Here is a 25,585-nt window from a genome sequence, read left to right on the forward strand (position 1 = left end):
CTTTCTCCACGGGTCGGTGGGTTTTTTACGTGGGCTCGGGTGGGGTCTGCCAGGCTGTGACCCAGTGTGGCTGCCTGGGGCCAGTGGGGTCCACGTCTCCAGAGCACTGACTGGCCATCCCTGTGGCCCTTTTTCCACCACCCTGGACAGAGCAGCCACACATGGAACAGAAGGGAAAACCAGAGCTGTCACTTGCCGACTGACTGCTCCCATGAGTGTGGCCTCATGTGCCTGGAAAGGCACTCGCCTGAGGAGGCAGCTGTCTTGGGGGACGCTGGCTTGACGTGCAGATGCATACTCCCTGTGTCCTCAGCTGGGGCAGCACCCCAGTGACAGGCCCCAAGGGCTGGCTGCAAGCAGCCACGCACCTGCGTGCCACGTGGGCACACGTGGCACCCAGGATCACAGCTGCTGTGGGTGTGGCCCCACTGCAGGCCATGTTTTTTTTTTGTTTTTGTTTTTGTTTTTGTTTTTTTTTTTTACAGGAGGGAGAGAAACATCAATGTGTGGTTGCCTCTGGCCCCCAACCCAGGCATATGCCCTGACTGGGGATCGAACCAGTGACCCCTTTGGCTTGCGGGCAGGCACTCAGTCCACTGAGCCACTCCAGCTGGGGCTCACACAAGTCCTTTTGAACCAGCTTTGCGATGTCTTTGTTAGTCAAGCCATCAGAATTGGTTTTGCAGTGCACTTTGGGGAGCAGATTAACTTATTTTTGTATTTGACAGTAGTAAAATCTTGTGATTTTTGAGTCACTTTGATATTTCCAAATTTTTAAATGACTTTTCTGAATAGAAAAAATATTTTCAATATGGTTGCTCTCTTTCCAAACACCATTAAACTAATGAGCAAAGAACACTAACTTTGAAAACCTTTAGGAAACCAGTTTACAGATCACCAGTTGCACCAAGCTCTTGCAGTAGCAGCTGAGCTCGAAGGGCCTTCGCACCGGGGCCAGCAGGACCTGCGGCGTCTCAGCAGCAGCTTGTTCCGGGGGGGACGGGGGGAGTTCAACCTTTTTGAACCTCAGCTCCAGCCTTTTGTCATTAATGTGAAGCAGAAACAAAATGAAAACTGCCCAAAACCTCAGGGTTCCTTGGCGTCAGGAACCTGTGCCCATGCATGTGGTGGTCGCACCTGCGGTGCCAGCCCTGGCCCAGGAAGGCGGGCACAGTCCGCCACGCAGGTGCAGCCTCTGGCCGCCGTGGGGGGAGTCCGTGCTCGGAGGAGCCGCCCTCATTCCTGCTCCCCACACACACTCAGGTCCGTGCTTCTGACGCCCGTGAAGTATTTATCTCGGTGACCACCGTCTGTGTAGTGTCCGGCCTCTCCAGCCACTTCCTTCTCAGTTGAAGGCAACCAGCCCTGTCTGACTGGGAGTTAAGGCGAGCAACTCCCTGTTGCCACACTCCCGGTCGCCCACGGGCACGCCGGTGAACGTGAGCACTGCCTGCCGTGCCACCAGAAATTAGACGGGAACTTCCTGCACCAGGAGGCCAGGCCCCGTTTAGGGAGACTGGGTGCCGTCACCAGTTCTGACAGACTCAGAAGCATGAAGCTCACTTCTGGGGGTAGATCTGGAACTCACCAATACTGGGGGGAAATAGCATTTAAGTGGGACGTTGTGTTTGGAAAATTGTGTATTTTTGTATTAAAACGTTTTTAAAGGCTCTTTCCTTACACTTGTTTTCTGTGGGACCGCGTTTGCAGTGCTGGGCGTCCCCCCAGTTCCTGTGAGCCACTTGCCACTCCACGACAGCGGATGCCTGGGCACAGGGAAGGGCTCCCACCCTTGGCCGCTCTGCCTTTGACTTGCAGGGACTGTGGCCCTGGGAGGGGTGATGAGTACTGGACACAGTGAGTGTAGTTCTGATTTTGGAAAACTCTTTTAATTTTAAAAATATGTTGGTTCCAAATCCCCATTAAAGGTGAGGTGATCAGGAGGGAGGTGCTGCTATCGCCACTCCCCAACCCCCACCCCCAAGGACGAACTGGCCCGAGACGCAGCAGCTCGGGGGCTCCCTCTGCGGTGGAGGCCTGGTCTCCAGCGCTCACAGCCGTCCAGAAGACGGATGAGAACCCGTGGCGGGGAGTGGGGCTCGGCCACGGGCAGCTGTCCTCAGCCCACCATGCCCACGTTTGGTCCCCTCGGCTTCATGGGTAGGGAGAGCCCCTCCCCATGGCCACCGGAATTTAAGAAAAATAAAAAAGGTAAAAGTCTAACAGGCAGAATTCTCACTAAAATTAGGAAGTTGTAACTTTTTTGGTTAATTTTAACATTCAAAAATGTAGTATTAAATCCAAAAAAGTATCTCAGATCACACAAAAAGTAACCCGTGTTAAAATTTAAAAAGTAAGTCCGAAACACCCCAGAGAACCGAATCTAGAATGTGAGCAGGCTGGGGCTCAGCAGCGCGCTGGAGGCTTGTCCTCTCTGGCGCCTGCATCAGGCCCACAGGGGTGGGGCGGCGGCCCCTAGGACACATTGGCCATGGGCTTGTACTTCTTGAAGCGCGTCCACTGGCCCGTGGCGTAGTTCATCTCGAACACGGTGTCCACTAGCATGGTGGTGCTGCCCTGGCCGTCCGCCTTGGGCAGGTCCTCCGTGTGCTCGCTGAGCTTGATCTGGATCACGTCGCCCTGCTCCTGGCACGGGTTCTCTGTGGAGGGTGCGGGCTCTGGGTGGGTGCCGTGGCCACGCAGCCTGGCCCCCAGCCCTGCAGGGCCCCGGCTCCCCGCCCCGCCTGGGCTGGCCATGTGGACCCACCTCGGGAGCCGGCCATAAAGCCCAGGATGAGGGCCTTCTCGGGCCGCGTGACTTTGTTGGCCGTCTTGAACATCTCCTGTGCGGCAAACATCTGCTCTCTCTGCAAGTGCGGCGAGGAGGTGAGTGCCTGGGCCACCAGCCCTCCGCCCTGCTGGCATCCTCCCTCCTGTGGGCCCAGGCCAGGCTCCCTGGGAACCTGAGCTGCGGGGGTCAGGGGGTGAGGCCACAGCACCTGCCCGGTGGCCTGTGGCCTTCCAGGGCACACCTACCGTGAGGGACAGGTTCTTCTTGGGCTGCTGCTGGGCAGGGGGCTGGGCCTGTGGGGCCACCATGGCCACTGGCGGTGCCTGGGCAGCAGGGGTGGTGGCAGGGGGTGTGGTGGGCGTCAGGGGCGAGGCAGGTGCAGCAGGTGCAGGTGTGGGCGTGGCTGGGCTCAGGCCGCTGTTGTACATGGGCGCCCGCTGTTTGAACTGAGCCGGCAGGGCAGGGGCCGGAGTGCTGGGCTCCTCGGGGGGCCGGCTGGCCTGCAGGCTAGCTTCCCGGGAAGGTGGGGCTGTAAGCACAGCAGGGCCGGCTGAGGCTGGTAACGTCCCTTCCCACGAGGCTCCGTGCCTCGCCGTGCGCCTGGACAGGGCGGGCTCTGCCCCACTCCCCAGCCCACACCACCAGCTTTTGCAGCCATCGGCCCCCAGACCTCAGCTCCTCAAGCCCCTGGGCCCTCAGGAGGCCTCGCGGCCACAGCCGGAGTGGGGCCCCAGAGAGCCCCAACCTGGAGCCCCAGGTCTCAGGCCTTTTCAGACGGGCAGACAAGACGTTCAGGATCTGGCCAGGTCCGCCCACCTCGGGGCCCAAATCCTGGCAGTAAAAGCTGAGTCCCAGTCCACGCTGCTTCTGACACCTCCTCTCCAGGTTCTAGGGCTGTGGGGGGGCAAGGGCCCCGAGGCGCTGTCACCTTGGCCCCTCCCACACCCAAGCTGGAGTCAGTGGCGTGGGGCTGGACACGGGGCTGCCGCCTGCTGCCCCGGGAAGGGCAGAGCAGGGAAAACCGGGCTCATTTCTCAGACTGTGCCAGCCAGGAAGGCCTGCACCCCCAGCCAGCACCAGCAGGGCTGGAGGACCACACGGGACCCTTCCCAACACCCAGGGAAGCACTGGGTAGGGGCCCCTTGGGAAGCTGGCTGGCACGCTGTGCTGCCTGCTCACCTGCTGGGGTCTCAGAGCTGGGGATGTAGGACGAGGCTGGGACCACGCTGGGCGTGGCAGGCAGGTAGCTCGTGGAGGGCAGAGCAGGCTCGCTGTTCAGAGCCCCAAGTTTCTGGAAGATGGTGCACGGAGAGGCCTGGGTCCCAGCACTGCCCCCAACAGGGGCTGAGCTGGCAACGCTGTAGACACGCACCCCTACCGGCCACAAGGCCCCCTGCCCCTCACAGCCCCCACACCGTGGACCTGCCCAAGCAGAGGACGGCTCCTGTTCGGTTAAGGAGCCTGAACACCAACCATCTCTGAGGAGAGAAGGAAGGGCAACCATGTTTTCCTTGTCACACACACAACGGAAGACGGACGCATAACCGGAGGAAACACGGCTCCAGCTGCAAGCTGCTTGCAGTCCGAGTAGGGGCCACTCCGAGCCGAGGCGCAGGCTCCCTCAACCTCTCGCCCCTGCAGGGGGCGGGGGGCCCTGGCCGGCGCTGCCCCTCATGTACATGCATGCGCACCCCTCTTTGACAACCCCTTCTGGAAGCCGAGAATTGGGGCAAGAGGAAGGAGCCACAGCTGCGCTGAGGCCCTACCTGCGTGGACACCAGGCCAGCCGCGTAGTCGGGGGTGGCGTTCTCGATGACCGTTTCCTCCTTGGCTGGCTTTTCCACCACTTCCGTATCTGCTGATAGAGCCTGGTCAGTGCCGCTGGTGGCCCCCCTCAAGCTGGCTCAGCAAGCCAGTCCCGAAACGCTGCCCGAGTCTGCCCTTCCCACATGGCTCCCGGCAGCGAGAACGGCCCCGGAACACGGGCTGCCACCTGTAGCTCCTGCCCTGAGAGACGCACTCACAGAGAAGGCACCAGAGCAGGGAGGGTGGCTGGGAGCGCCGCCCTGCAGACCCTGCCAGGAGCCCGGGTACCCACCCAGTGTCTTCCTCCTCCTCTTTGCCTCTCGGCCGGCACCAACCATGTCCAGCTCAGAAATGTCCAGCAGCTGCCAAGACAGACAGAAGCCCGCCCTTAACTACAAAGTGAGGCACACCAAGGCCCGCCGTGCAGGGGCCGCGGACAGCAGAGGGGACGTGCCCACCTTCACGCCCCTCTCCTTCCGCAGAGGTGTCCTTGAGGGTGGGACAGGGGTCCGGTTCCCAGCAGGGCTGAAGACACTGGGTGCGGTGGGGCTCCGGAAGGGCGCCTGCTTCGGGATGCCTTTAAGTGGGGCTAGGACAGGACAGCGCCCGTCAGTGGTGACAGCCGGTCTCCCGCCACGTGTGCCCTCGCTTCTCTACCAGGCGCAGAGGCAGCTCTGTGGGAAGAGGCTTGCCATCCCCCTCGCCGGCCCACGAGGCCCTGGGGTCTGCTGGCTGCTGAGCCGGCGTGAGCCCTGATCCCACACTTGCCCCGTCTATTGGAGGCGACGCTCCCGGGTCACCTGCACCCCGTCCTTAGGCAGTGAGGGCCGGCCAACCCAGGACGCGGCCTGGCAAGCAACGAATCACAGCCAATCTGGGACATTTTTGCCAAAAAACACGAACAAAAACGCAGCCCAGCAGCCACACGCCCCGATGCTCCGCGCCTGCCCCAGCCCTCCGCGCCTCTCAGCAAGCAGGGCTGCTGCACGGTCGACACCTCCCTCACTGCCCAGGCTGGCCCACGCCTGTCAAAGGGAAGTCAGTGGACAGTTCCTTCTGAACATGGCCCGGCCCCACGCCTGGCAGCCCCGCCTCAGTGCCCAGCAGGCGGGCCCTCAAAGCATGGCCAGGGAGGCCAGGGAGGGACCTACTGCCATTCCTGCCCCCAGGGGCACCACAGAGGGGCCACTGACACTTCATGTGCTTCCACGGCCACAAGGGCAACAGCCGGCCCTGCAGTGACAGGGCCGGGGACCACCCCTCACATCGTGACAAGTCAGCTGGTGCCCAGACTCCAGGTCCCACTCAACAGGTCCAGAACTGTGGGCAGACAGCAGGTGACCGGAGCAGGCCCGCCCCCAGAGTGCCGCTTGAGGCTTCCTTTGGGATTCAGCGTCTCGAGTGTCTGTGGTTCTCACGTGCCCTGTCTCCCTGGCTGTGTGTGCGTGCTGTAGGCCCTGTGCTGTGAGCTGGGGGGGGGGGGGGGGGGGCGGGCAGCGGGACTGGCACATGGTGACATGGCTGTCTTTCCCTTTGGGCTCTTGGTCCGTGCCATCTGGAGGGAAGCTGCAAGGCACCCCGTTTTCTCAATTGCTTGGGTCATACGTTTGGGGCTCTGTGCTCCCGACCCCAAGGGAGGAGCAGGCCTGGCCTAGGAGGATGAGGTGGGGCCACTGGCTCCCAGGCACCCCACCCCCACCCCCTGCCCCGTCAGCCTGGAATCACGGAGGAGGGTGGCAGCTGGAGCTCAGGGCGCAGCCCCACCGCTGGAGAGCAGCCCTGCAGTGCCGGTGGGCTTCGGGGCTTGTCAGACCTGCCCGCACCACATTCTTAGGAGAAAAGTCTCAGCGCTCGGGACCTGCTCGGGACCTGCTGGGGACCCGCCGCACTTGCTGGAACTTGTACAAATCACGCCACCGAAGGAGGCGCTTCATCATTTGGCACTTGGCTTCAGCACTTGTCACAAGTTCCAGAACGGATCACTGCTGAGTGCTGAGGTGCCACTGCGCTTCCCTCAACCCCTGGGGGGTGGCGAGCCCTCCCGGGCCAGCCCTGCGCCCCACCCTCACCTCCCCCTGCTCGCCAGCAGCCCCGCAGGCCAGAGCTTGCCCTCTGAGTGCCTCTGCCCACGAGGAAAAATCTCCCATCTTTTTTAGGTCTGACCCGCCTTGCGGACAGGTGTAGGCAGCCCTGGGCCACATGCTGGCCCAGTAGCCGAGAAGCCCTGCGGTTCCGGGTGTGGTCCGGGGCTTGCACATGCAGCCTGGGGGCCACTCCGGTGAGGGGTGCACGGCCTTACTTGTGGTGTCCATCTTGCGGAGCAGCCCCCGCCCCTTGGCGTGAAAGGGCACCCCCGCGCTCCTCTTCAGCTGCTGGGCGGTTTCGGTGGCTGTAAGGAGAAGGCGGTGCATGTCAGCGCCCCCTAAAAGGACACCACGCCTCTGCTGTCTGTGAGTCTGGCCCCCACCCGTCTGATGCACAGAGAGGGGACTTTATAGCCACGTGTTCTGAGCACAAAGTAGAGCCATGAGGCGGCACCGCCTGGGGTGCCGGGCACTCTGGCGGCCCCGGAGGGTCTGCAGGGCCACACGCACTGTGGGGCGTGAGCAGCCCTGGTGTTCCCCACGCGTGTGCAGAAGCAGGGGGCAGGTTGCCAGAGCACTCCAGGGCGGGACATCGGAGCCCAGAGCCCTGCGCCCCGCTGCCTGCGCCAGCTCTGGGAACCCGGAACTGCTCTGGCCCCAGGACGCTGCTGGGTTTACTCAGGTTCTCCGCAAACAGGGCATTTTCATGTTAATACCCATTCCACAACCACTCAAAATCAAGCAGTTCACTGAAGTCTGGCTGAAGGAGTCTCCCCTTTGCTTTCCCTGGCAGGCCCCTCCCGCACACTGTCCGGGCACCAGGATGGGAGACAACCTTAAATAAAGCGACCAGACGTCTTTAAAGCCACAAGGCGAAGTTCGAGTGGCGGGAGCAGCTCCTCGCCCACGTGACTCAGTTGGTACAAATTCATTTTTGTAACAAAGGTTATAGACACTTTAACCTGAAAATTCTGAAGTCTGTAAAATGGACTTTTAGAACACGGTTCAGCATAATAATAAAATTTAAAAAAAAACAAAACCCCAAAACTTTCTGTAGGACTCTCACTGTCCTCAGCAGACAGCATAGGTCCCACGAAACCTAAGGGCAAAACCACAGAACGAGGCGGCAGCCGGCGGGCTGCATGGCCTGGCCCGCAGCAGCCGGCACTCACACTTCTGCAGGAGCTCCGCCCTCAGCGTGGCGCTCTTGGGCTTCCTCTTCAACTGGAAGTGCTTCACCGGGGGCGTGAGGGGGCCGGCCAGGGTGGTCAGGGCGCTCTTGTTCAGGTACCGGCACTCCAGCGGCAGCATGGCAGATGCCTCGCACTCCGTCACTGTCCGTTGGAGAAGCAGCGGTCAGGAGGCGCATCTCCCTTCCTCCGCGAACACCGTCCTGTCTACAGTCCGGGGGCAGGGACCCCCGAGCCTGGCTCACGGTGACACCGCCTCCATGGCTGAGGGCTGCCAGCTCCAATTCCCCCAACTAGGGGAGGGGGTCTGGGAGGAACAGGGCGCCTCGCCTTTGTAGGCTCTCTCAGACATTTGCAAATATTTTCTAAGTGGTTTTCGGTTCCCGTTCTGAACGAATGAACTGTGGAGTTTTTTGCACACTTCTGTGCGTGCCCTCCACGCCAGGGCGCACAGTCTGCGCTCCACGACACAGCCAGGACGGCAGCGCCCGGGCCGGGAGCTGCGCGGGGAGAGTGCACAGGAACACGAGAAGTGCGTGGGAAGTTTCAGAAAAACAAGTGCAGGGGTGGGGGCGCACGGGCGCCCTGTGGTTCTGAAGTCCTTCTCCTCTGCCCTAAAACTGGCGAGTCCCCAGGGCGACACCTTGAAAGCCAGATTCTTTTTAGGAAAGATGATCTTCTCTTTGGAAGCCATTTCCCTCCCCCCAGCACAAACCAAACCTGCACACGTACCCTTTTCTCTAAGTTCTCCTAAAATATCTTGAACGTTGGGATTCTGCTCCTCGAGATCAAGGTTAAGTGAGCCCGTGTCTGGGAAGGACTTGAGGATGTCGGCGACCATGAGCACCCAGGGGTCCGAGTCCAGGGTGGCCAGCTGGATGATCTCGGTCAGGGCGCCTTTCATCTGCCCGGAAAGGAAAGACGCAGTCCTCAGCAGGGCCCACCCTGCCCCACCGGGGAACGCAGGACGGAGCGCAGCAGAAGGGTACATCCAAGAGCCTTTGTTTTTATTTATTTATTTTTTAAGACTTTAGTTATGTGCCCCAGCAGGTGTAGCTCAGTGGATGAACAGGAAAATGCTCTGCAGAGGGAGAGCATCTGGTCACCCAAGACCACAAGCTGTCTGATTGCATTTAGAAGGACACTTCTAGAACAGCCAAGTCCACAGACCCAGGAAGTAGCCGAGTGGTTTCCCGGGGCCGGGAGGTGTTGGGGAGCCTGCTAATTGGTACAGGGTTTATTTTTGAGCTGATGAAAATGTTCTAAAATTGAATAAGACAATATTAAGTGGGTGAATTATATGGTACTTGGATTATATTTCAATAGAGCTAGTAAAGCTCATTCATGATTAAAATAATACTTACAAAATCTAGGAGCACAAGAGAACTGCCCCAACCAGACACAAGGTGTCTGTCAGGGAAGGGAACACGGAAGGTTCTCCCTGTGTGATCAGAAACCGGACACCACGGGGGGGGGGGGGGTGCAGAAGAGAAAGCGTGATGAGAGCACACAGAAAGATTCTGCAGCAAAACAATTACCATTAGTAACACTTCAGCACAGATGCTATTCACAAACTCATCTAAAAAGAAAATAAAAATTCTCACACCTGGCTGGTGTGGCTCAGTGGACTGAGCGCCTGCCTGCGAACCAAAGGGTCGCTGGTTTGATTCCCAGTCAGGGCACATGCCTGGGTTGTGGGCCAGGTCCCCAGTAAGGGAGCGTGTGAGAGGCAACCACACATTGGTGTTTCTCTCCCTCTCTTTCCCCTTCCCTTCCCCTCTGTCTATAAATAAATAAAATATTTTAAAAAAAGGAAAAAATAAAATCCTAACGTGTTTATAACAGCATGAGAAAATGTGAAATATCTAGAAACGTGTCTAGCAGAAGGTGGAAGGCCTCTGTGGAAAAAATCATAAAACTTTATAATAAACACTAAAGAAAATCTAAATAGATATGCCTGTATCCACAATTTATAAGGTTCAATATTGAAATGATTTCTCCCCTAAATGAACTATAAGTTAAACTCAGCCTTCATCAGCATCCCCTGGCTGCGTGCGGCTGTGTATAACCGGGGCTCGAAGACCCCTTCTGAGGGAGGTGGGAGGCTTGCCGGGTCAGCAGCCGGGACTGAGGCACAGGGTGGCACTACCAGGGCCTAGTGGGCTCCTAGCACCTGACCTGCCCATAAATAGCAGAGTGGAGCCCAGACAGACACCGGGGGCCCCAGGGACAGTGCAAATCAGTAGTCCCTTCGGAAACGTGGAAAGACAGTCGTCTCAGTAAATAAACGGTGCCAGGCTGATGAGACATCTGCACGGACAGAACCAGACCCCGGCTCCGCAGGATTATCCACTCAATCCAGGTGGACGCCAGGGTGAGAGGCTCGACTGCACGCTCTGGTTCCACAGTGCGCGGCCCCCCAACCCCGAGGCAGCCGCACTGCAGGGCACCTGTAACACAAACAACCGAGACAGGACTGCTACCCAGCCTCGATTTTTAAAAACTTCCTACAAAGCAACAACAAAAACCAGAAACAAAAGATCCAAACAGACAATTCGCAAAAAAGAACCTCAAACAGTGAATGAACACACGAAAGGATGCTGGACGACATAAGAAGCAGGCACCTGGCGCCTGCAGTTAATGAATTTTCAACTTCCCCACCTGGTCCCCCAATTTCTGTAACTACGTGTGGGGAGGGTGTGAAGGAGGCACTGCGGTAAAGCATCTCAAAACACACACAAATACCCAGTCGTTCTGCTGCACACCGAAACTAACAGAACGCTGTAGGTCGGTTACATCCCAGTAAAAAAAAAGTGCAGGTGCTTCGGAAAAAATCCACTGAACGCCGTCACAAACTCACCAACGGCGAGCTGGGGGGAGGTGTTTAATCTGATAAGCCAGTTTGAAAAACCACCTGGCATAGAGCCATCACCCCCTCTTCCACTGACACAGACGGTGGAACGCGAGCGCCTGATGCGGCCACGGCAGGACTCCAGGCAGCAGGGGCTGGCCGGCCCGGAGGGGCGCGGTGTGCTCAGGGGGCGGGCACGGCCGTCCAGGTGTCAGCCACAGGAAGGCCGACGAACACCCGCACGCCCACGAGGCACACAGCCGCGCGCGCCCCATGCGGGGACCTGCTGTGCCGCGGAGGACCGCCTATGCCGCTGATAAGATTACACAGAAGGGCGCGGGGGAGTCGGGGGGTGGTGGTGGCAGGAAGGCCCGGACCAGCGGGCAGGGTGGCTGCCTTCGCGGCGAGCGGGTCCCAGGGGTTCGGTGGCGCCGCTGCGGACGTCACACCTCACAACACAAATAGTCGTGAACGACGACTCCGTGGTCGCGATCGTAGCGTACCTGGTGAGGCTCCACCAACAGTGGCCCCGACACTCTGACCAACGACAGTTCACTTCGCCCGAAAACAGCAGAACGCACCGCTGGGGAAACACACTGACGCCCCCACCCACAAGCAAGACGCTGGCTGGCGGCGAGGACCGGAGGGACGCGCAGCCTGCACGTGCCCTGGTGCGCGGGCGCGGCCGCTAGGAATTCCCGCGGAGCTGGGGCCCCGCAAGGCCCAGCCCGCCCACGCCGGACCCGGACGAACCTTGGCTCGCCCCTGCGAACCTGGCGCCAGCAGGTGCCCGCGTCTATCCTGGCCGCCTGGAGCCCCACCCCCACAGCGACGGGCACCGCCCCCCCTCCCCGAGAAGGGGGCCGGGTGTGGGCCGAAGGGCTGCGGGGGACTCCGGGCCCGGGCTCGGTCGCGGAAGGCCGGCCCGGCGCAGCGCACCGTCGCCCACCTTACCTCGTCCACCGTGCGGCGCGGGAGGTGCAGCGTCCCGAGCAGCAGCTTGAGCTTCACGGCCGACGAGAGGCCGTGGAAGCAGAGGCGGATGTTGTCGATGACCGCGGGCGTGAGTAAGGACGCGATGCTGGGCGGCGCCCACAGCTCATCCGTGGCTCCCAGCTTGTTGTGCAGCCACAGGCCCGTATCGCTCTCCCGCATGGACGCCATCTTGAGGGGGGAAAAGCCCGGCCCCGCCGCCGAGCCGGCATCTTATGAAGACACCTACGCGCCCGCCGCGAGGACCCCCAACATGGCGGCGTCCGCCTGGGCGTCTGCGGGGACGTTGCGGTGGGGCGGGGCCTCGGCTAGAGGCCGTAACGTAACAGGGCGGTGACCGCGGCCGGCTCCCGGGACGGCCGCGGGACGTGACTTCAGGAGGGGGCGTGGCGCCGTTACGCTAGTGCGCGCGGCGGCCCGCGGAGGTCTCGGCGCGCTCCGGGCGCCGACGGCGGCGCCACTGGAGACGGACCTTAAAGGCACCTGCGTCTACGGGAGCCAGGGAGGGTTCGGTTTTCATTCCTTAACGTGCGCTGAGCACCTACTCGCGAGTTTATTTGGGTCACAGCCGTGGGCCGACCCGGAAGCAGAACCGCGGAGGGTTGAGAAGTGCTCCAAAGAATGGCAGGTGTGTAGTTCTCTTCGCGCCTTCACTGTCAAAGGAGAGAACCAGGGATTACGGGAAGTCCCTCGGAGGTAGACGGCGGGTGGCGGGAGCAGGCAAAGCGGGAACCCCACGTCAGGGCGTGGGGAGGCTACACCAACATCTGCCGCCCGCGGGGATGGGCCTGCGGCGTCGGGAAGAGGACGTTACTCCGACCCTCGAAGGTGCGCGATGCTAGAGGACGGGAACGACGGGCGGGGTCTGTTAAGAGAATTACTGGGACGTTTGGGAGGTGCGTCATTCTCTTTGAGCCCAAGGTAAAGATGGACCTTTGCTAAGGCAGCTGTAGGCGTGGACTTGATTCCCCACCGTGACTGGTGAAGCTGGGAATTTATGATCAGACCCTCTTGCGTGGTTACTTTTGCTCACTGAGCTGCTCAGGCCTGCCATGGAGCCCCTTGTACGTTACATCTGGGAGCTGGGGTGCCTGCTGCAGTGAGCCTTGAACCTTTGCCCTGGTGTTTCTGTGACCCTGAGGGTCGTGGGCGTTCTGCCGAGAGTGGTGAGGAGACAGGAGCTGGGCGCTGGGCGGGCAGGGATGGGAGGGCAGTTTTAGGATGCAAATTACGCCAGAAGGGAATTGGGCCTGCTTCCTGGATCCTGGCCAGACAGTTGTCCCAAGAAAGGGCTAGTGGCTGTGCCTGCAGCCGCCCCTTCCGCCCCCCAGTCCTCAGGGCCTGGGGCCTGGTCCTGACACCTGCACCTGCCGGGTTTAGCCTCCCCTTTCCAGATGCCCCAAGAGGGTCATCAGTGGTCAGGTCCCCTTTGACAGGAAGTCAGCCCTGCTATGGTGGGGCCCTTACCACCCTCAGCCTCCAGTTAGCCTTGGACATGAGCAAGGAGGGCACAAAACCAGGGCTGCAGCCAAAAGCCCAGTGCACCTCTGCCTGGAGCGCCTCCTCCCGCCTGGCCAGCCCCTCCCTGCCACCAGCCACCTTTCTTGCCTGCCTCCAGCGGTCCCTGTCCCTGTCGGGTGGTGAGTCTGGGAGGGGCCTCTGATGGACGTGGCAGCAAGCTGGAGGCACTCCTAAACATGGCCATAGACTAAGGATCGGGGGCTTGTTTATCACGCCATGGTCAGGCCACCTCTGAGGAGACGACACTGCAGCTGAGGTTGGAAGAGGCTGCAGGTCGTGAGTGACCTGCACGGGGAGCACCGCAGAGGCCCAGGAGCGCCCTCCACATCCCTTCCCTGGACCTCCCCTCCAGACAGCCCGCCTGTGCCCAAACCTCCCCCTCCGCCCAGCATGCCCAGAGGCCCCTGCCTGAGCACTGCAGGCACCCTGGCTCGTCTTCTGCCTGCACATGGGTGTGGGGAGGCCAGTTGCTGGGCCCTCAGACCAGGCGCCAGCCCTCACTGGTGGGGTGGGGTGAGGCCCCACTCAGGTGCGATCATGCTTGAGTCTGTTTTTCTTTTTCCGCCGTCAGTCCCAAAGCTTGCTTCTGTCCCTGACACCTCACCTTCTACTCCGGTGTGTTTGGAGCATGACCTGATGTGTGTCCTTGACAGATAAAAAGTGGACTCGTGTGTCTGCTCACGTCCTCAGTGGCAGAGCTGAGACTGTGCCAGACCTTGTATGCAGCGCATTTTAGCTTTCCACCCTCCTGGGATTAAACTCTCACACTGTCGCCGGGTGCCCACCGTACAGACAGTCTGTGGGGAGGCCCCTCATGTGAGTCCTGCCAGGACAATGGGAGGCGCTGCCCAGAGGAGGGGCGCTGCCCAGAGGGCACCCAGGCTGCCAGAGGGGCTGCACCCCGCCCCCCCATCCCAGCTGTGTGCCAGGGCCGGTGGACATGGGCTCGCAGGGGCCACTGTTAAATTTTCAGGAATTTTACAAGCCTGTCAATGAAACAGCCATTATTAAAAATTAAACTTCACTGTATTCGTTTTCCTACTTAACTTTTCACAAGGTATTTTACTTCATTTTACTGTTGCCCTCGCCCTGGGTTCACAGCCACAGTGACCGAGTGGTGGGGACTGCACTCCTGGTCCTCGAGTAGCGTAAGGACGTTGTTGGAAAAATTTTTAAAAAGGGATTCCCGCCAGGCTGGGCCCCGTCTGTGAAGAGGGCACACGTGTTTCCCGTGTCAGTGTGGGTTTCCTCTGTGTCCTTGGCTTTCCTGCCACATCGGAACCATGTGCCTGTGAGGTAAACAGTGTGTCCCCGTGCGAGTGCCGGCGGGGGCGGGGGCGTCCCACCCTGCGGGTCCTGCCCGGCACTCAGAGCTGTCTGGATGGACTGGCCCCCCAGGACCCTGAACTGGAATCTGCAGGTTGGAAAATAATGATATTACCCTGGCTGGGGTGGCTCAGTGGATTGAGCACCAGCCTGCGAACCAAAGGGTCGCTGGTTCAATTCCCAGTCAGGGCACATGCCTGGGTTGTGGGCCAGGTCCCTAGTAGTGGGCGCGTGAGAGGCAACCACACATTGATGTTCTTCTCCCCCTTTTCTCCCTCCCTTTCTGAAAATAAATAAAATCCTTTAAAAAATGATATTGTTTTCATTAATCTTTATTAAATATGGGTGGAGCTCACATTTTTTTTTTTAAGATTTTATTTATTTTTTAAGAGGGGAAGGGAGGGAGAGAGACATCAATGTGTGGCTGCCTCCTGCACACTCCCCACTGGGGACCCAGCCCGAAACCTAGGCACGTGCCCTAGACAGGGAATCAACCCCTTGTTTCATAGGCTTGGCACTCAACCACTGAGCCACACCAGCCAGGGTGAGCTCACATTTATTTTAATGTTTAAATTAGAAGTGTTTGGGGTCTTTATTTAGAAGTTTGGTGATTTTGTGTTGTTGTTGACCATAAGCAGGCCATAGGAACATAACTCTCGTTATATCCATTAGCCTACTGTGAACTTGGGGTCGTCCGTGTTGTTTTGTTTGAAGTCAGTTTCAAGAACCCGTGGACAGCGTTAAGCAGGACTCGCGGGGGCACACTGCTGCCTGGCTCGCCCCGGCTGCACTGTCCAGGATGTCGGGCGTTCCGCTTGAACTCAGCCCTGCTGGGAGGACTGGCGCCGTGGATGTTGGCAGAGCCGGGACTGATGGATTGTTGACTGCAGACCCAACACCGCGACAGAGGAAACGCCAACAGCGAAGGTCAGACTGGAAAGTGCGCCGTGTCCGTGGCCACGGCGTTGTGAACAGCACGCACACAGCAGAGGCAGCGCTTCTCCAGGTTTGGAAACGCCGGTCTGTGCCAGTAGGCAGGGAAGCTGGCCCGCGTCACTGGCGACCCTGTGCAGCCAGCGACCCGGTGCAGTCAGCGGTGCTGGGGCTAAAAGGGGCATCAGCTTTCACAACCAGGGTCGCAGACTCGGCAGCAGCGGGAGGCAGGGCAGGGGAGAGGGGGGACGTGGCGGTGTGCTGTAAATTGTGCTCCGGGAACCTACTTAAGTGTTTGAGCGAACGTCACCCCAATAAATTCAATAAAGAAAGAAAGGAAGAAAAAAATTAGAATTGTTTGAGAGTGGGAAATAGTTTCACACACGGTTACAGGTCAAGTTTAATGACAGTATATTCCCTGGGAAAAGAGCGGAGTGGGAGGCCACTCCGCTCGGCAAGTCACGATTGCACAGAACCAGCAGTCGGCTGAGGGGGGGTCTTCCTCCGCAGGTGCACACCGGTGTGGACGTCCACAGCAGCTTCAGTCCCCGGAGCCGGAAACGTGAAACCACCCGACACCTTTGGCCCTATACCCCGTTTGTGACTTTCTGCAGAGCGCTTGGTCCTCAGTGTCACATCCCTGGATTCCGTTCTGGGCCACCAGAAAAAACTCCACTTAGCCACTGGCTTAACACAGGAGACAGACCGCCGGGAGGAGGTGTTTGCAACATTGAAAAGCACAGAGGGTAACATTCAGACGGAAAGGAGGAGTGCCTGTGAAGTCAGAAGAGAACCGCAGACGGTACGAGTGGGCAGGGCGCTGGTTGGGGGGTAGACCCGAAATCTGAGAAGCAAAGACTTACCCGTCACCCAAAAATTAAAATAACACGACGCCTCACCATACCTGTTAAATTGCAATGTCAGAAAGTCTGAGCTGGACTCTCCCGGTAAAGATGGCAGAGCGCGGTTACGGCTTTTCATTGACTGCGTTCAGAACAACATAGGTGTTTGTCCTGAATGTGGTCACCTGGAACAGAAACATGTCCTTTGTGGCTGTTGCTGTGAGAAGGTGTGCAAAGAGACTGCAGAAATAAGAAGACAGATAGGGAAACAAGAAGGGAGCCCCTTTAAGGTTCCTACGGTAGAATCCACGGTGCTGTCCACAGGAGAGACACCATCTGAACACGGTCAGGGCAAGCGGATCATTGAATGAGACAGGAAGCGACCATCCTGGTTCACTCAGAATTTACAACAGAGATGTTTAAACAATATAACTTAACATAGTACATTTCTCGTGGAAAAAAAAAAGTCCGAGCTTTTGTTTTTAAATGTGGGAGTGTCCCTGTGCTGTCTGTTGGAAGGACTTTTCTTTCCGAAATGAACTGCCTCTCAGCCTTGGTTACATCTTGTCCGTGCCTGGGGGTCTGTCCCGATCGTTCAGTTCAGACCACCCGTCCTCAGGCTGACACCACACTGCCTGATGCTGTGGCTTTATGACGCACTGAGGTGATTTTGGCTATTTTAGGTCCTCCGCATGTCTAGTATATTTTAGATTTGTCAATTTCTAGGAAAAAATGCGTGGGCACAGAAGCTGTTGACAGTGTTCCCGTGATCTTTAAGCCAGGCTTGTGCCCCGATGGAAGGAATCGGACACCCCCTGGCTTGCGGACAGCACCCAGCCCACTGAGCCACACCAGCCAGGGCTGCCGTCTGTAAGATACCTACAGGACCAGTTTACACACCAGAAATTGTGTCAGAAATGTGAATTACGACACAGACGAAACAAGGAACGCTTCCACAGTTCGCATGCCGTCCCTGCGCGGGGGCCCTGCTCGTCTCTGCGTGGCTCCAGCCTTGGCACCTGTGTCCTCTGGGCGTGTGACTGGCGTGCAACAGTGCACTTGTCTCAGCGTGCCCAGTGCGGCGCTTCCACCGAAACCTCGGCGAAACTGCAGGGGGCGCCCTCTCCGAGCCTTCCAGCACCTTGTGTGGGTGCGGCGGGTTGCGGGTTCCACCCCTTTGTTCCCAGCGGAGGCCGTCCTGCCCGGCTGTCTGAAGTCCGCATACACGTACAATGCTGAAACACGGATGACTCAGTGTTGCTATGGAGCGCCCTGCTGTCTGTCTGGTAAGGCGGTTAGGGGCCTGTTGATTTCATTGATCTTTTCAAAGAATCTGCTTTTGCTTTCATTGATTTTTCTCCATTGGTTTCCTCTTTTCAATTGTATTGATTTCTGCTCTAATTTTTATTATTTTTTTCTTCTGCCTACTTTGAATTTAATTTGTTGTTTTTCTCTTGTCCTGAGGAAGTAGCTTAAATTACTGATTACAGATCTTTTCTGTAGATACATTAAACACTGTAAGCCCCAGCTAAGCACAGCTTTTGTGTGTCCCACAGAGTTTGATGATTCATTTCCATTTAGTTCAAAACACTAAAATTTCTCCTAAGGTTTCCTCTTTTCAGCCCTGTGCTATTTAGAGGTGTGCTGTTTAACCTCCAAGCATTTCGGGGCTTCCCAGCTACCTTTCTGTCACTGAGCCCGACTTGCATTCCATTCTGCTCTGGGAACTGTGTGTTTCGATTACGTTCAGTGTGTCACGGCTGCTTTATGGCCCAGAGCGGGGTCTGCCTTGGTGAAGGTCTCGTGGGAGCCTGGGAAGGATGCGTGTCCGCTGCTGCTGGACGAAGTGGTCTGCAGGCGCCAGGTGCATGTGGTTGGCTGGCGCGGCTGTTGAGTTCGACCACGTCCTCGCTGGCCTGCTGCCTGCTGGGTCTGACGAAGAAGTGCTGGCGTCTCCGACCATGATAGTGGAGTCTTGTTTCTGTTGTTCTTGCCTTGAAATCTGCTTCATCCTACTTCCCACAGCGGTGCCAGTCCTGTTCTGTGAGTGTTCGTGCCTGCGCCTCCTGCCTGGCTTGCTGCCGAGCCGTCTGTGCTGCATGAGGAAGTGGGCTGCACAAGCAGCATGTAGTTGTGCTGGGTTCGCTTTGTTTGTCAGGGTGATGACAATTTCTGTCTATTAACTGTGATGTTTTGTCCATTATCATTGAATAAAAATCATTGGTAGGTTTCTTCCCTCCGCTTTTGTCTTTTGGTTATCCTTTATTATTTTATCACACGCATTGATTTAAGAGTCACTCACTCCAGGCCATTCTTAGTGGATTATTGCAGTCTGTACAGCCTTCCACGCCAAACGTCTACAGCCTGGGACAAAGTAGGAAGCAGAGCTTTGCAGACCGCAGCCAAAAGGCAGTGCTGTGCGGCCATCCTCCAGGGCAACCGTCCCCGTGCCCCCCTGGAGCCCAGCCTGCCCCTGGAGGGTGTCCCAGCTCAGGACATGGAGGAGGCCAGGCGGAGCTGGCTCACCCTGACTTGGAGAGCCGGAGATCTGGGTCCTGTGGTGTGTCCCCCACACTGTGGTGGAGGACAGACTGTCCAAGTGCTGGGAGCAGCAGCAGCAGCCCTTGGGGCACCCAGGGCCCGAGCAGGCATCCCTGCCGCCCACGGGGTACCGAGTCGCATCCTCAGAAAGTGTGGCCTCAGAGGTGGGGTGGAACCGGCCTAAAGACTGCTCTGAGCTCACCTGATGAAACTTAATTAAAGGCCCAGGTAGCTCAACTGCATTCTGGAACAAAGCTCAAAAATACATAGAGGAATGGAAACCTCCAGGGCACTGTGAAGTCTGCAATATCTGACACCCAGTGAAAGTTATCGTCAATGCAAAGATGCAGGAAATGCTACTCGCAGCCAGGGGCCCTTCCATGGGAACTGAAGGGCAGGCTCACACTGGCCCCCCTGCCTCTCAGACTGGGCCCCAGCCAGCTGGGCCCCAGACCGATTCTCTGCCCGCAGCCCGCCCAGCCATCTACCTGACCTGATGTCAGCCGAACTCCACCTCTGCCCCAGAGCCCACCTCCAAGTCCCCAACACTCGGCGCCATCTTCACTTCCCTTCCCACCTCAGTCCCCCTTCTGGGAAGGCGAGGGCAGGGTGGGAAAGGGTTATGGGGAGGGTGCTGCCGGGGAGGAGCCTCTGGGAGGAGAGGGCCCCTGAGGTGGTCCAGGCAGAGCCCAGACAAGTGTGAGGCAGCCCATGGGCCTCTTCCAGGCTCAGATGCCCCCAGACCCACCTCAGTCCCTGCGTGGTGGCCCCTGGGGAGGTTGTATTCACTCCCTGAGCTTCCTGGTGTCAACGCCCACACTCCCTCCAGGTCCCCCAGCTCTGGGCCTGGGCCTGCAGGGTCCCAAGCCTCAAACCAGTATCTGTGACTGAGTTGTCCTGCCCCCCCCTCCCCATGCCCCACCCCTTGGGCTGGCACCTCCTCTGTTCACCTGGTCCCTGCAGTCCCGGGCTCACACATGAGTCTGGCAGACCCCATGCGGCCCTCCAGGGCCTGGCCTCTGAGGGACGCCACCCAGACCAGGGCTCCCCTCCCCCTGCCCCACCAGCGACAAAGAGGGCAGGCCACCCAGGAGACTGGTGGCACTCTCCCCAGCTGTGACCACACACAGTGTCTCCAGATGTTGTCAAATGCCCTGAGGGCAAAGCTGCCACCCCCACTCTGGGTACAATGGAAAGTCAGTGTGTTTGATGAGGTACGTAAGTCCCAAGGTGAGAGCCGTGGACACAACCCAAGTGCCCATCTAAGGGCAGGTGGACAGGCAAACTGATCTGTCCACGCAGTGGACGTCACTCAGCCTTCAAAAGGAGGGGTCCTGCTGTAGCCACCACGTGGGTGGGCCTGCAGGACCCTGGTGGGTGAAGGTGGTCAGGCACAGGCGTGCTCAGGCGACCCCACTAGTGAGATGCTTGGAGGAGTCCGATCAGCAGAGACAGAGAGGAGGGGGTGCAGGGGCTGGGGCAGGTGGGGAGTTTATCGCGGATGGAGCCTCAGCGTGGGGAGATGGAAGAGCCCCAGAGGTGAAGGTGGGGACAGCTGCCGACACTGCGTGTCCATTGTATGGCACATTTTAAATACATATGTGTGTGTGACAATTTTAAAAAGGAGCTAGAAGAAAAAGTCCTGGTTGTCTTATGGAACTGGATGGCGGGCGGCTTCCTGGGGGCGGCAAGAAGAGCCCAGCGAGGGCAGGTGGACGGGGGCAGTGGCTCGGGTCTGGGGCTGCTGTGGGTCCGCCAGAGCCCTACCTGGATGGCCAGGCCCAAGGCCATGGACAGAGCCACTGAGCTCATCTTGCGGGGAGGAGGGGGCACAGGTGGAGGCTGGAGTCAGGTCAACTGGTACTCCCCACGCTGAGAAGCCCGTTCTCCAGGTGGGAACACGTGTTCAGGGGCTTTGGAGCTGCAGCCTAGTCTTCACAGCCGCGGCCACCAAGTACGGGGCGCAGTGGAGGGCCCCAAGCACAGGACCCTGGGGAAGGGACACGAGAGGGGGGGGACAAAGGCCCGCCCGCCCGCAGGGACAGGAGTGGGCTCCTTGGAGAGAAAAGGGGAGGAACCACAGCGAGGAGAGGTGCTGGGGGTGGGGCGAGCAGGAGGCGGCGCCCTGCGATGATCTGGGCGGAGCCGAGCTCTGGAGGCCGCAGGGCTCCGTTTGCTCCTGTGGGCGTGGCTGCGCGTGTCGCGCCCTCGGGCGCAGGACCCACCAGGCCCGGGCTGCAGCAAGACCCTGTTCCCAGAGCCCAGGACGGGGTTCTCGGCCCTGCGAGAGCCCCACGGGCAGGAGCAGAGTGGAAGCCGCGAGCCGGGCCCTTGTCTTGGGTCAGAGAACACACGCCCGTCCTTATCCCGTGCCTGGGCGACAACCGACCGGAGGCCCGCGGGGGGCGGTTAGGGCCGGGAGCTGCTCCACCTGGAGCAGCAGGATGTGGGCCGGGGCGCCTTACCTGGGGTCGCGGCTTCTGAGCCCTTGCTGGGCTGTGTAGGGTTCTCAGAGCCACCCGTCTCTCTGCACTCACGCACCGGAAGGGGATCTGAGACATGCGCGCATCAGGTGTCCACGGAGGCCACACGCGGCTCTCTACTCAACAACCGTGTGCGTTCACAGGGGAGAAAAGGGCACAGAGAGGCCTGGCGACCGCTCCTAGGTCATACAGTAGGGGGAACCGTGAGGGTGGGGGGTCGGGAGAGTAGCAAATACGCGTCTAGGCGCGGAAAGGTGGAGAAAAGGGGTAGGGGGCGAGGCGGGACAGAGCGAGGGCCGGAGAGGGTGGACCCGCCCCGCCCGAGGGTCTGGGTCGCTCCTGGACCGGACCTCCCGGGGCAATGAAGCCGACTGGACGCACCTGCCCGGGGGGAGCAGAGGTGCACCTTTGCCTTCATTGCCCCCGGCCCTTCGCGTGCGTGGAGCTCCTACCTCGGTTCGGCCCCAGGGACTCCCCAGTTCCTGCAACGCTCCAGCCGTAGATCCCCAAGTCCTCAGCTTGCTCCCTCCGGCAATGGCTCTGAAGGTTCCGCCCAGACGCCGCCTCCTCCAGGCTGCCCTCCTTACTTCATCCCGTGGGCCAGAAGGTGCTCACGGCAAGGTTTGTGCACGAGGGTCCCTTTAAACACGCATTTCGCGCAGTCTCTGAGTTTCCATGACGACGACGTCGGAAGGGAACCGGTCAGGGTCCAGTAGGGGCGCATGCGCGGTGCGCACCGAACGCAGCGAGTCTTCCCGAGCCGTGGACGCTGCTTTCGCGGGTCCCTGAGCGGCGGTAAGGGCGGGGGTGGGGTCGCAGTGGGGCGTTGCTGAGCCGTGGGGCACGGTGGGGTGCAGGGCGGGGATTACGGGTTAGTGTTCACGGGGTTATGGGGGGCGGGGTGGGGGTGGAGGGCGGGTGCGCCGACCCACCCGCGCTCGCTGCTGCAGGGCGGCCGGCTCCCTCCACTTGGCCATGGCCCCGCCGTGGCTGTGCAGACCCTCGAGGCCCTGGCTGCTGCTGCTGCTGCTGCTGAACGTGACGCTGCTAGGAGCCCCGGCCCGTGCCGAGCCCACCACCGGGAGCGCAGTCCCTGCGCAGAGTAGGTGCCATGTGAGGGCCCCGCCCCACCCGGCGTGCGGGAGGCCGCGCCTCGCCTTTGTTCCTGGCAGTCCCCTCGCCCCGCCCGCAGTCCGGCTCCCCAGCCGCCCCTTCGGTGGAGGGTGGGGGATGGAGGATGGGGGAGGGGCTGGGGCACCCCGCCCCCCCACGCGCTGACTCGAGTCCCCGCAGGCCGCCCGTGCGTGGATTGTCACGCGTTCGAGTTCATGCAGCGCGCCCTGCAGGACTTGAGGAAGACGGCTTACAGCCTGGACACGCGGGTGAGGGGCCCCCAGGGGCCGCGGGTCTGCGGGTTTTTGTCCCCAGTCTCCCCGCCCTGCTGCTAGCGCAGCGCCCTCTTATGGCCCTGATTATCCTGGGGGCATTCTGGGCGCTCCTCTCACCTGGACCGGAGCACCCCTTCAGGCGCCCAGCACACTGGTTGCAGCCCCAGCTCACTGGGCACTTTTCCCTGGCCCCCCCTAAGCCAGACGCTGAGGGAGAATCCCCGTCCTAGTCCAGCCTTCCCCAAGGGGCAGAGAGGACAGGGGCGGAGGCCGGGGGATGGTCACTTGTGGCGGGAGTGCTGGGCATGGTAGGAGGTCTGGGAGGGATGGGTGCGTGCACAGGCTGCCTCAGGGTACCAGGGGGCGACCCCCAAGTGTGGAGTGAACAGTGAGCCCCCCAAAGCCCTCACTATGCCTCAGCCAGAGAGTCTTTTTTTAAGTTTATTGATTTTTTGGGAGAAAGAAAGAGAAATATCGACTTGTTGTTCCACTTACGGATGCACTCACTGGTTGGTTCCTGCATGCGCTCTGACCAGAGATGGAACCGGCAACCTTGGTGCATGGGGAAGACACTCTAAGCCACTGAACCACCCGGCCAGGGCTCAGTTAAAGAGCCTTTACTCTTTCTGGGTGGGGAGAGTTCCCACAAGTAGAAGGGAGAGGCGGCAACAGCCTGGCCCCCTTTTCTGGCCAGGTCCAAAGCGCCCAGATGCAGGCCTGCAGCACCCCCAGGGTCCGAGGGCAGAGTCCGAGTCCAGAGCTGGGCCCCCGAGGGGAGCAGCCCCATCTACTTCCATGATGGGGTCCTTAGAGGGTGGGGAGGGCCTGGAAGGGTTGCAGAAGCCAGAACAGTAGTCCCAGTGGAGGGACTGGGGTCCCCAGGGCGCCCAGGCAGGACTGGTGTGGGGGCAGAACCTGCAGGGGAGAGGAGAGTGGGGGACCCAGGCTGGGCGGGACAGGGGGTCCCTGCAGTAAGTGGGCTGGAGACCAGGTCAGGAGGGGCTCTGCCAGTGGGTTTTGGGTGTGGGAGGCAGCAGGGAGGTGCAACATCCTGGGGGTGGTGGGCGGGGCTGACAGTGCACGCCCTGAGCAGCCCTGTTCTTTGCAGACGGAGGCCCTCCTGCTGCAGGCCGAGCGCCGTGCCCTGTGTGCCTGCTGGCCCGCTGGCCGCTGAGGACCCTCGCCGGCGCTGAGGACCCTCGCTGGCGCTGTCCCCATCAATAAACACCCAGCTCAGCACGGCTGTGTTCTCTCCCTCATCTGGCCACCAGAGCCCACCTGCGTCGTCCCTCGAGTACCCCACAGGGCCCCTCTCCAGGCCTTGGTTTTCCCAGCTGTTCCCTGAGGGGTGAGGCCCTCTGGGCACCTGTGCGGCCACAGCACTGATGCTGAGCAGGGACATGCATGGTGGGCCCCACTCGTTGGCCTGGGACTTGGACCCACAGGCGCTGCACTGCACCCGGTGCCCCTCCCAGGCTCCTGCTCCTTTGCCTGCCTGCCGTGTTTCCAGGGCAGGAAACAGCAGGTGACCTGGCCTCTGCAGCAGCTGCCCCAGCGCTGTACCCTTATGCACTGTGTTGGGGTTGGCTATGCTCAGGGGCCTCCCTGGAGGAAGGCTGGGACCTTCCCCACAGCCTGTACCTGCCTGCTGGGTCCCTTCTGCAGCCCCGGCATGATCCGTGTCTACTCAGGTGCCCTCCAGGCCCTTTGGGACTTGCCCTGCCGTCCCCACACCCACTAGCTGCCCCGCCCCTCACATGCTCTGTCCCCAGTGCTTTAGTGCCCAGAAGCCCCAGGCAGCCAGGTGTGGGCACCTCTGTAGGAAGCAGGGTCCTATGGTAGTCCAGATAGGAGGTTGAGCCAGGTGGTCGTGATCTGTGAACGGAACAGCAGGCCAGATGCTGAAGCCAGGGCAGGTCCAGTGTGGCGGCCCTGAGGGCACCAGCACGCTGTGGCAGCAGGGACCAGATGCCCCTGCCCTGGGGCCCCAGAGAGGAGCTGAGGGGCAGCTGAGGCAGGTGCCTGTGCAGGGTGCTCACGCCTCGCTGGCTGCCCTCAGTCCCAGCCATTACTGGTGCGAGGGATGCCTGCCATGTGGCTGTGTTGTGGGCTGGGCTGTGGGGTTCAATGAACAACACAGGCCCAGGAACACTCGCTAGTGTGAGATCAAAGAGCTTTCAGGGGGAGCCCTGGCCCGGGGGGGGGGTTCTGTTGACAGAAAAGATGGGGACAGTGGAGGGTGCTCATCACAGAAAGCCTGTCGGGATTTGGGGAGGAAGTGGGGCCAGGAGGCTGCTGTGTGTGGTCTGTGCAGCAGCTGGCCCCACAGCTGCAGGGGGACAGGAGGGAGTCAGGATGTCCTGATGGAGAGGACTCTTGGGGGGTTTGAGAGAGCAAGGACACAGTGTGGCGTTTGAACAGAACACTGGTAAGAGAATGGACCCTGGGGTGGCAGGGACAGAATGAGCCATGGGGGCAGTGGCAGGAGAAGCCCTTGCATTTGAAAGGAGGGCCTGCGGCACTGGCCGGCTGGAGGGTCAGGGGGATGGATTTGGGAGAAGGAAGGACAGGTGGTAGCTGTGTGTGTTGGGTGGAGAGCTGGAGAGAAGGTGGGGTGGTGCTGGCTGGGATCCCTGCTTGTGGCATGAGTGGACAGAGAAGAGGGGAGTGCAGTGGGGGGCAGGGCTGGGGGCTGAGGGGGCAGGTGAGGCCACGGGAGAGGGGAGGGCTCAGTGCATCCCTTGCTGCTGAGGTAGAGCAAGGCCCTACCCTGGACCCCTGCATTTGGTCGTCACCAAACAGGGTTGGGTTGGGTGGGGCCCACGTGGCGGGCTCC

General features: G+C 60.0%; 2 protein-coding genes and 2 long non-coding RNA genes across 10 annotated transcripts; 2 read left to right on the top strand and 2 right to left on the bottom strand.

Annotated features, from left to right (window-relative positions):
• Nucleotides 1-1,867: 1,867 nt before the first annotated feature.
• On the bottom strand, nucleotides 1,868-11,886 carry NELFA (negative elongation factor complex member A). Of its 3 annotated transcripts, XM_053923027.1 has the most exons (12): nucleotides 11,677-11,806; nucleotides 10,050-10,321; nucleotides 8,604-8,775; nucleotides 7,854-8,015; nucleotides 6,897-6,986; nucleotides 5,056-5,186; nucleotides 4,890-4,959; nucleotides 4,558-4,646; nucleotides 3,971-4,082; nucleotides 3,037-3,320; nucleotides 2,768-2,867; nucleotides 1,868-2,660 (listed from the first exon to the last, which is right to left on the bottom strand). In XM_053923027.1, the coding sequence occupies exons 2-12, from the start codon at nucleotides 10,179-10,181 to the stop codon at nucleotides 2,476-2,478; spliced, it is 1,527 nt and encodes a 508-aa protein (XP_053779002.1). In that variant the 5' UTR covers nucleotides 10,182-10,321; nucleotides 11,677-11,806; the 3' UTR covers nucleotides 1,868-2,475. The 3 variants fall into 3 exon arrangements, with proteins under 3 accessions (XP_053779002.1, XP_024429564.1, XP_053779003.1); XM_024573796.4 differs by lacking the exon at nucleotides 10,050-10,321 and having other exon boundaries at nucleotides 11,677-11,886; XM_053923028.2 differs by lacking the exons at nucleotides 10,050-10,321; nucleotides 11,677-11,806 and adding an exon at nucleotides 11,226-11,249.
• Nucleotides 11,887-12,062: 176 nt separating this feature from the next.
• Nucleotides 12,063-18,576, top strand: LOC123478023 (uncharacterized). The gene is made up of 2 exons (XR_006653122.3): nucleotides 12,063-15,568; nucleotides 16,006-18,576. It is a non-coding gene; the product is annotated as an uncharacterized lncRNA (long non-coding RNA).
• On the bottom strand, nucleotides 15,868-21,939 carry LOC123478024 (uncharacterized). Of its 4 annotated transcripts, XR_008426723.1 has the most exons (4): nucleotides 21,814-21,939; nucleotides 21,344-21,540; nucleotides 20,646-20,868; nucleotides 15,868-16,522 (listed from the first exon to the last, which is right to left on the bottom strand). It is a non-coding gene; the product is annotated as an uncharacterized lncRNA (long non-coding RNA). The 4 variants fall into 4 exon arrangements; XR_006653123.2 differs by lacking the exon at nucleotides 20,646-20,868; XR_008426721.1 differs by lacking the exon at nucleotides 20,646-20,868 and having other exon boundaries at nucleotides 15,868-18,701.
• On the top strand, nucleotides 21,843-23,988 carry NICOL1 (NELL2 interacting cell ontogeny regulator 1). Of its 2 annotated transcripts, none has more exons than XM_053923029.1 (4): nucleotides 21,843-21,982; nucleotides 22,312-22,463; nucleotides 22,655-22,743; nucleotides 23,858-23,988. In XM_053923029.1, exons 2-4 carry the CDS (start codon nucleotides 22,337-22,339, stop codon nucleotides 23,921-23,923), a joined length of 282 nt encoding a protein of 93 aa, XP_053779004.1. In that variant the 5' UTR covers nucleotides 21,843-21,982; nucleotides 22,312-22,336; the 3' UTR covers nucleotides 23,924-23,988. The 2 variants fall into 2 exon arrangements, with proteins under 2 accessions (XP_053779004.1, XP_024429276.2); XM_024573508.4 differs by lacking the exon at nucleotides 21,843-21,982 and adding an exon at nucleotides 21,999-22,156.
• The last annotated feature ends 1,597 nt before the right edge of the window (nucleotides 23,989-25,585 follow it).

This window comes from Desmodus rotundus, chromosome 4 (assembly GCF_022682495.2).
Source record: "Desmodus rotundus isolate HL8 chromosome 4, HLdesRot8A.1, whole genome shotgun sequence".
NCBI lineage: Eukaryota > Metazoa > Chordata > Mammalia > Chiroptera > Phyllostomidae > Desmodus > Desmodus rotundus.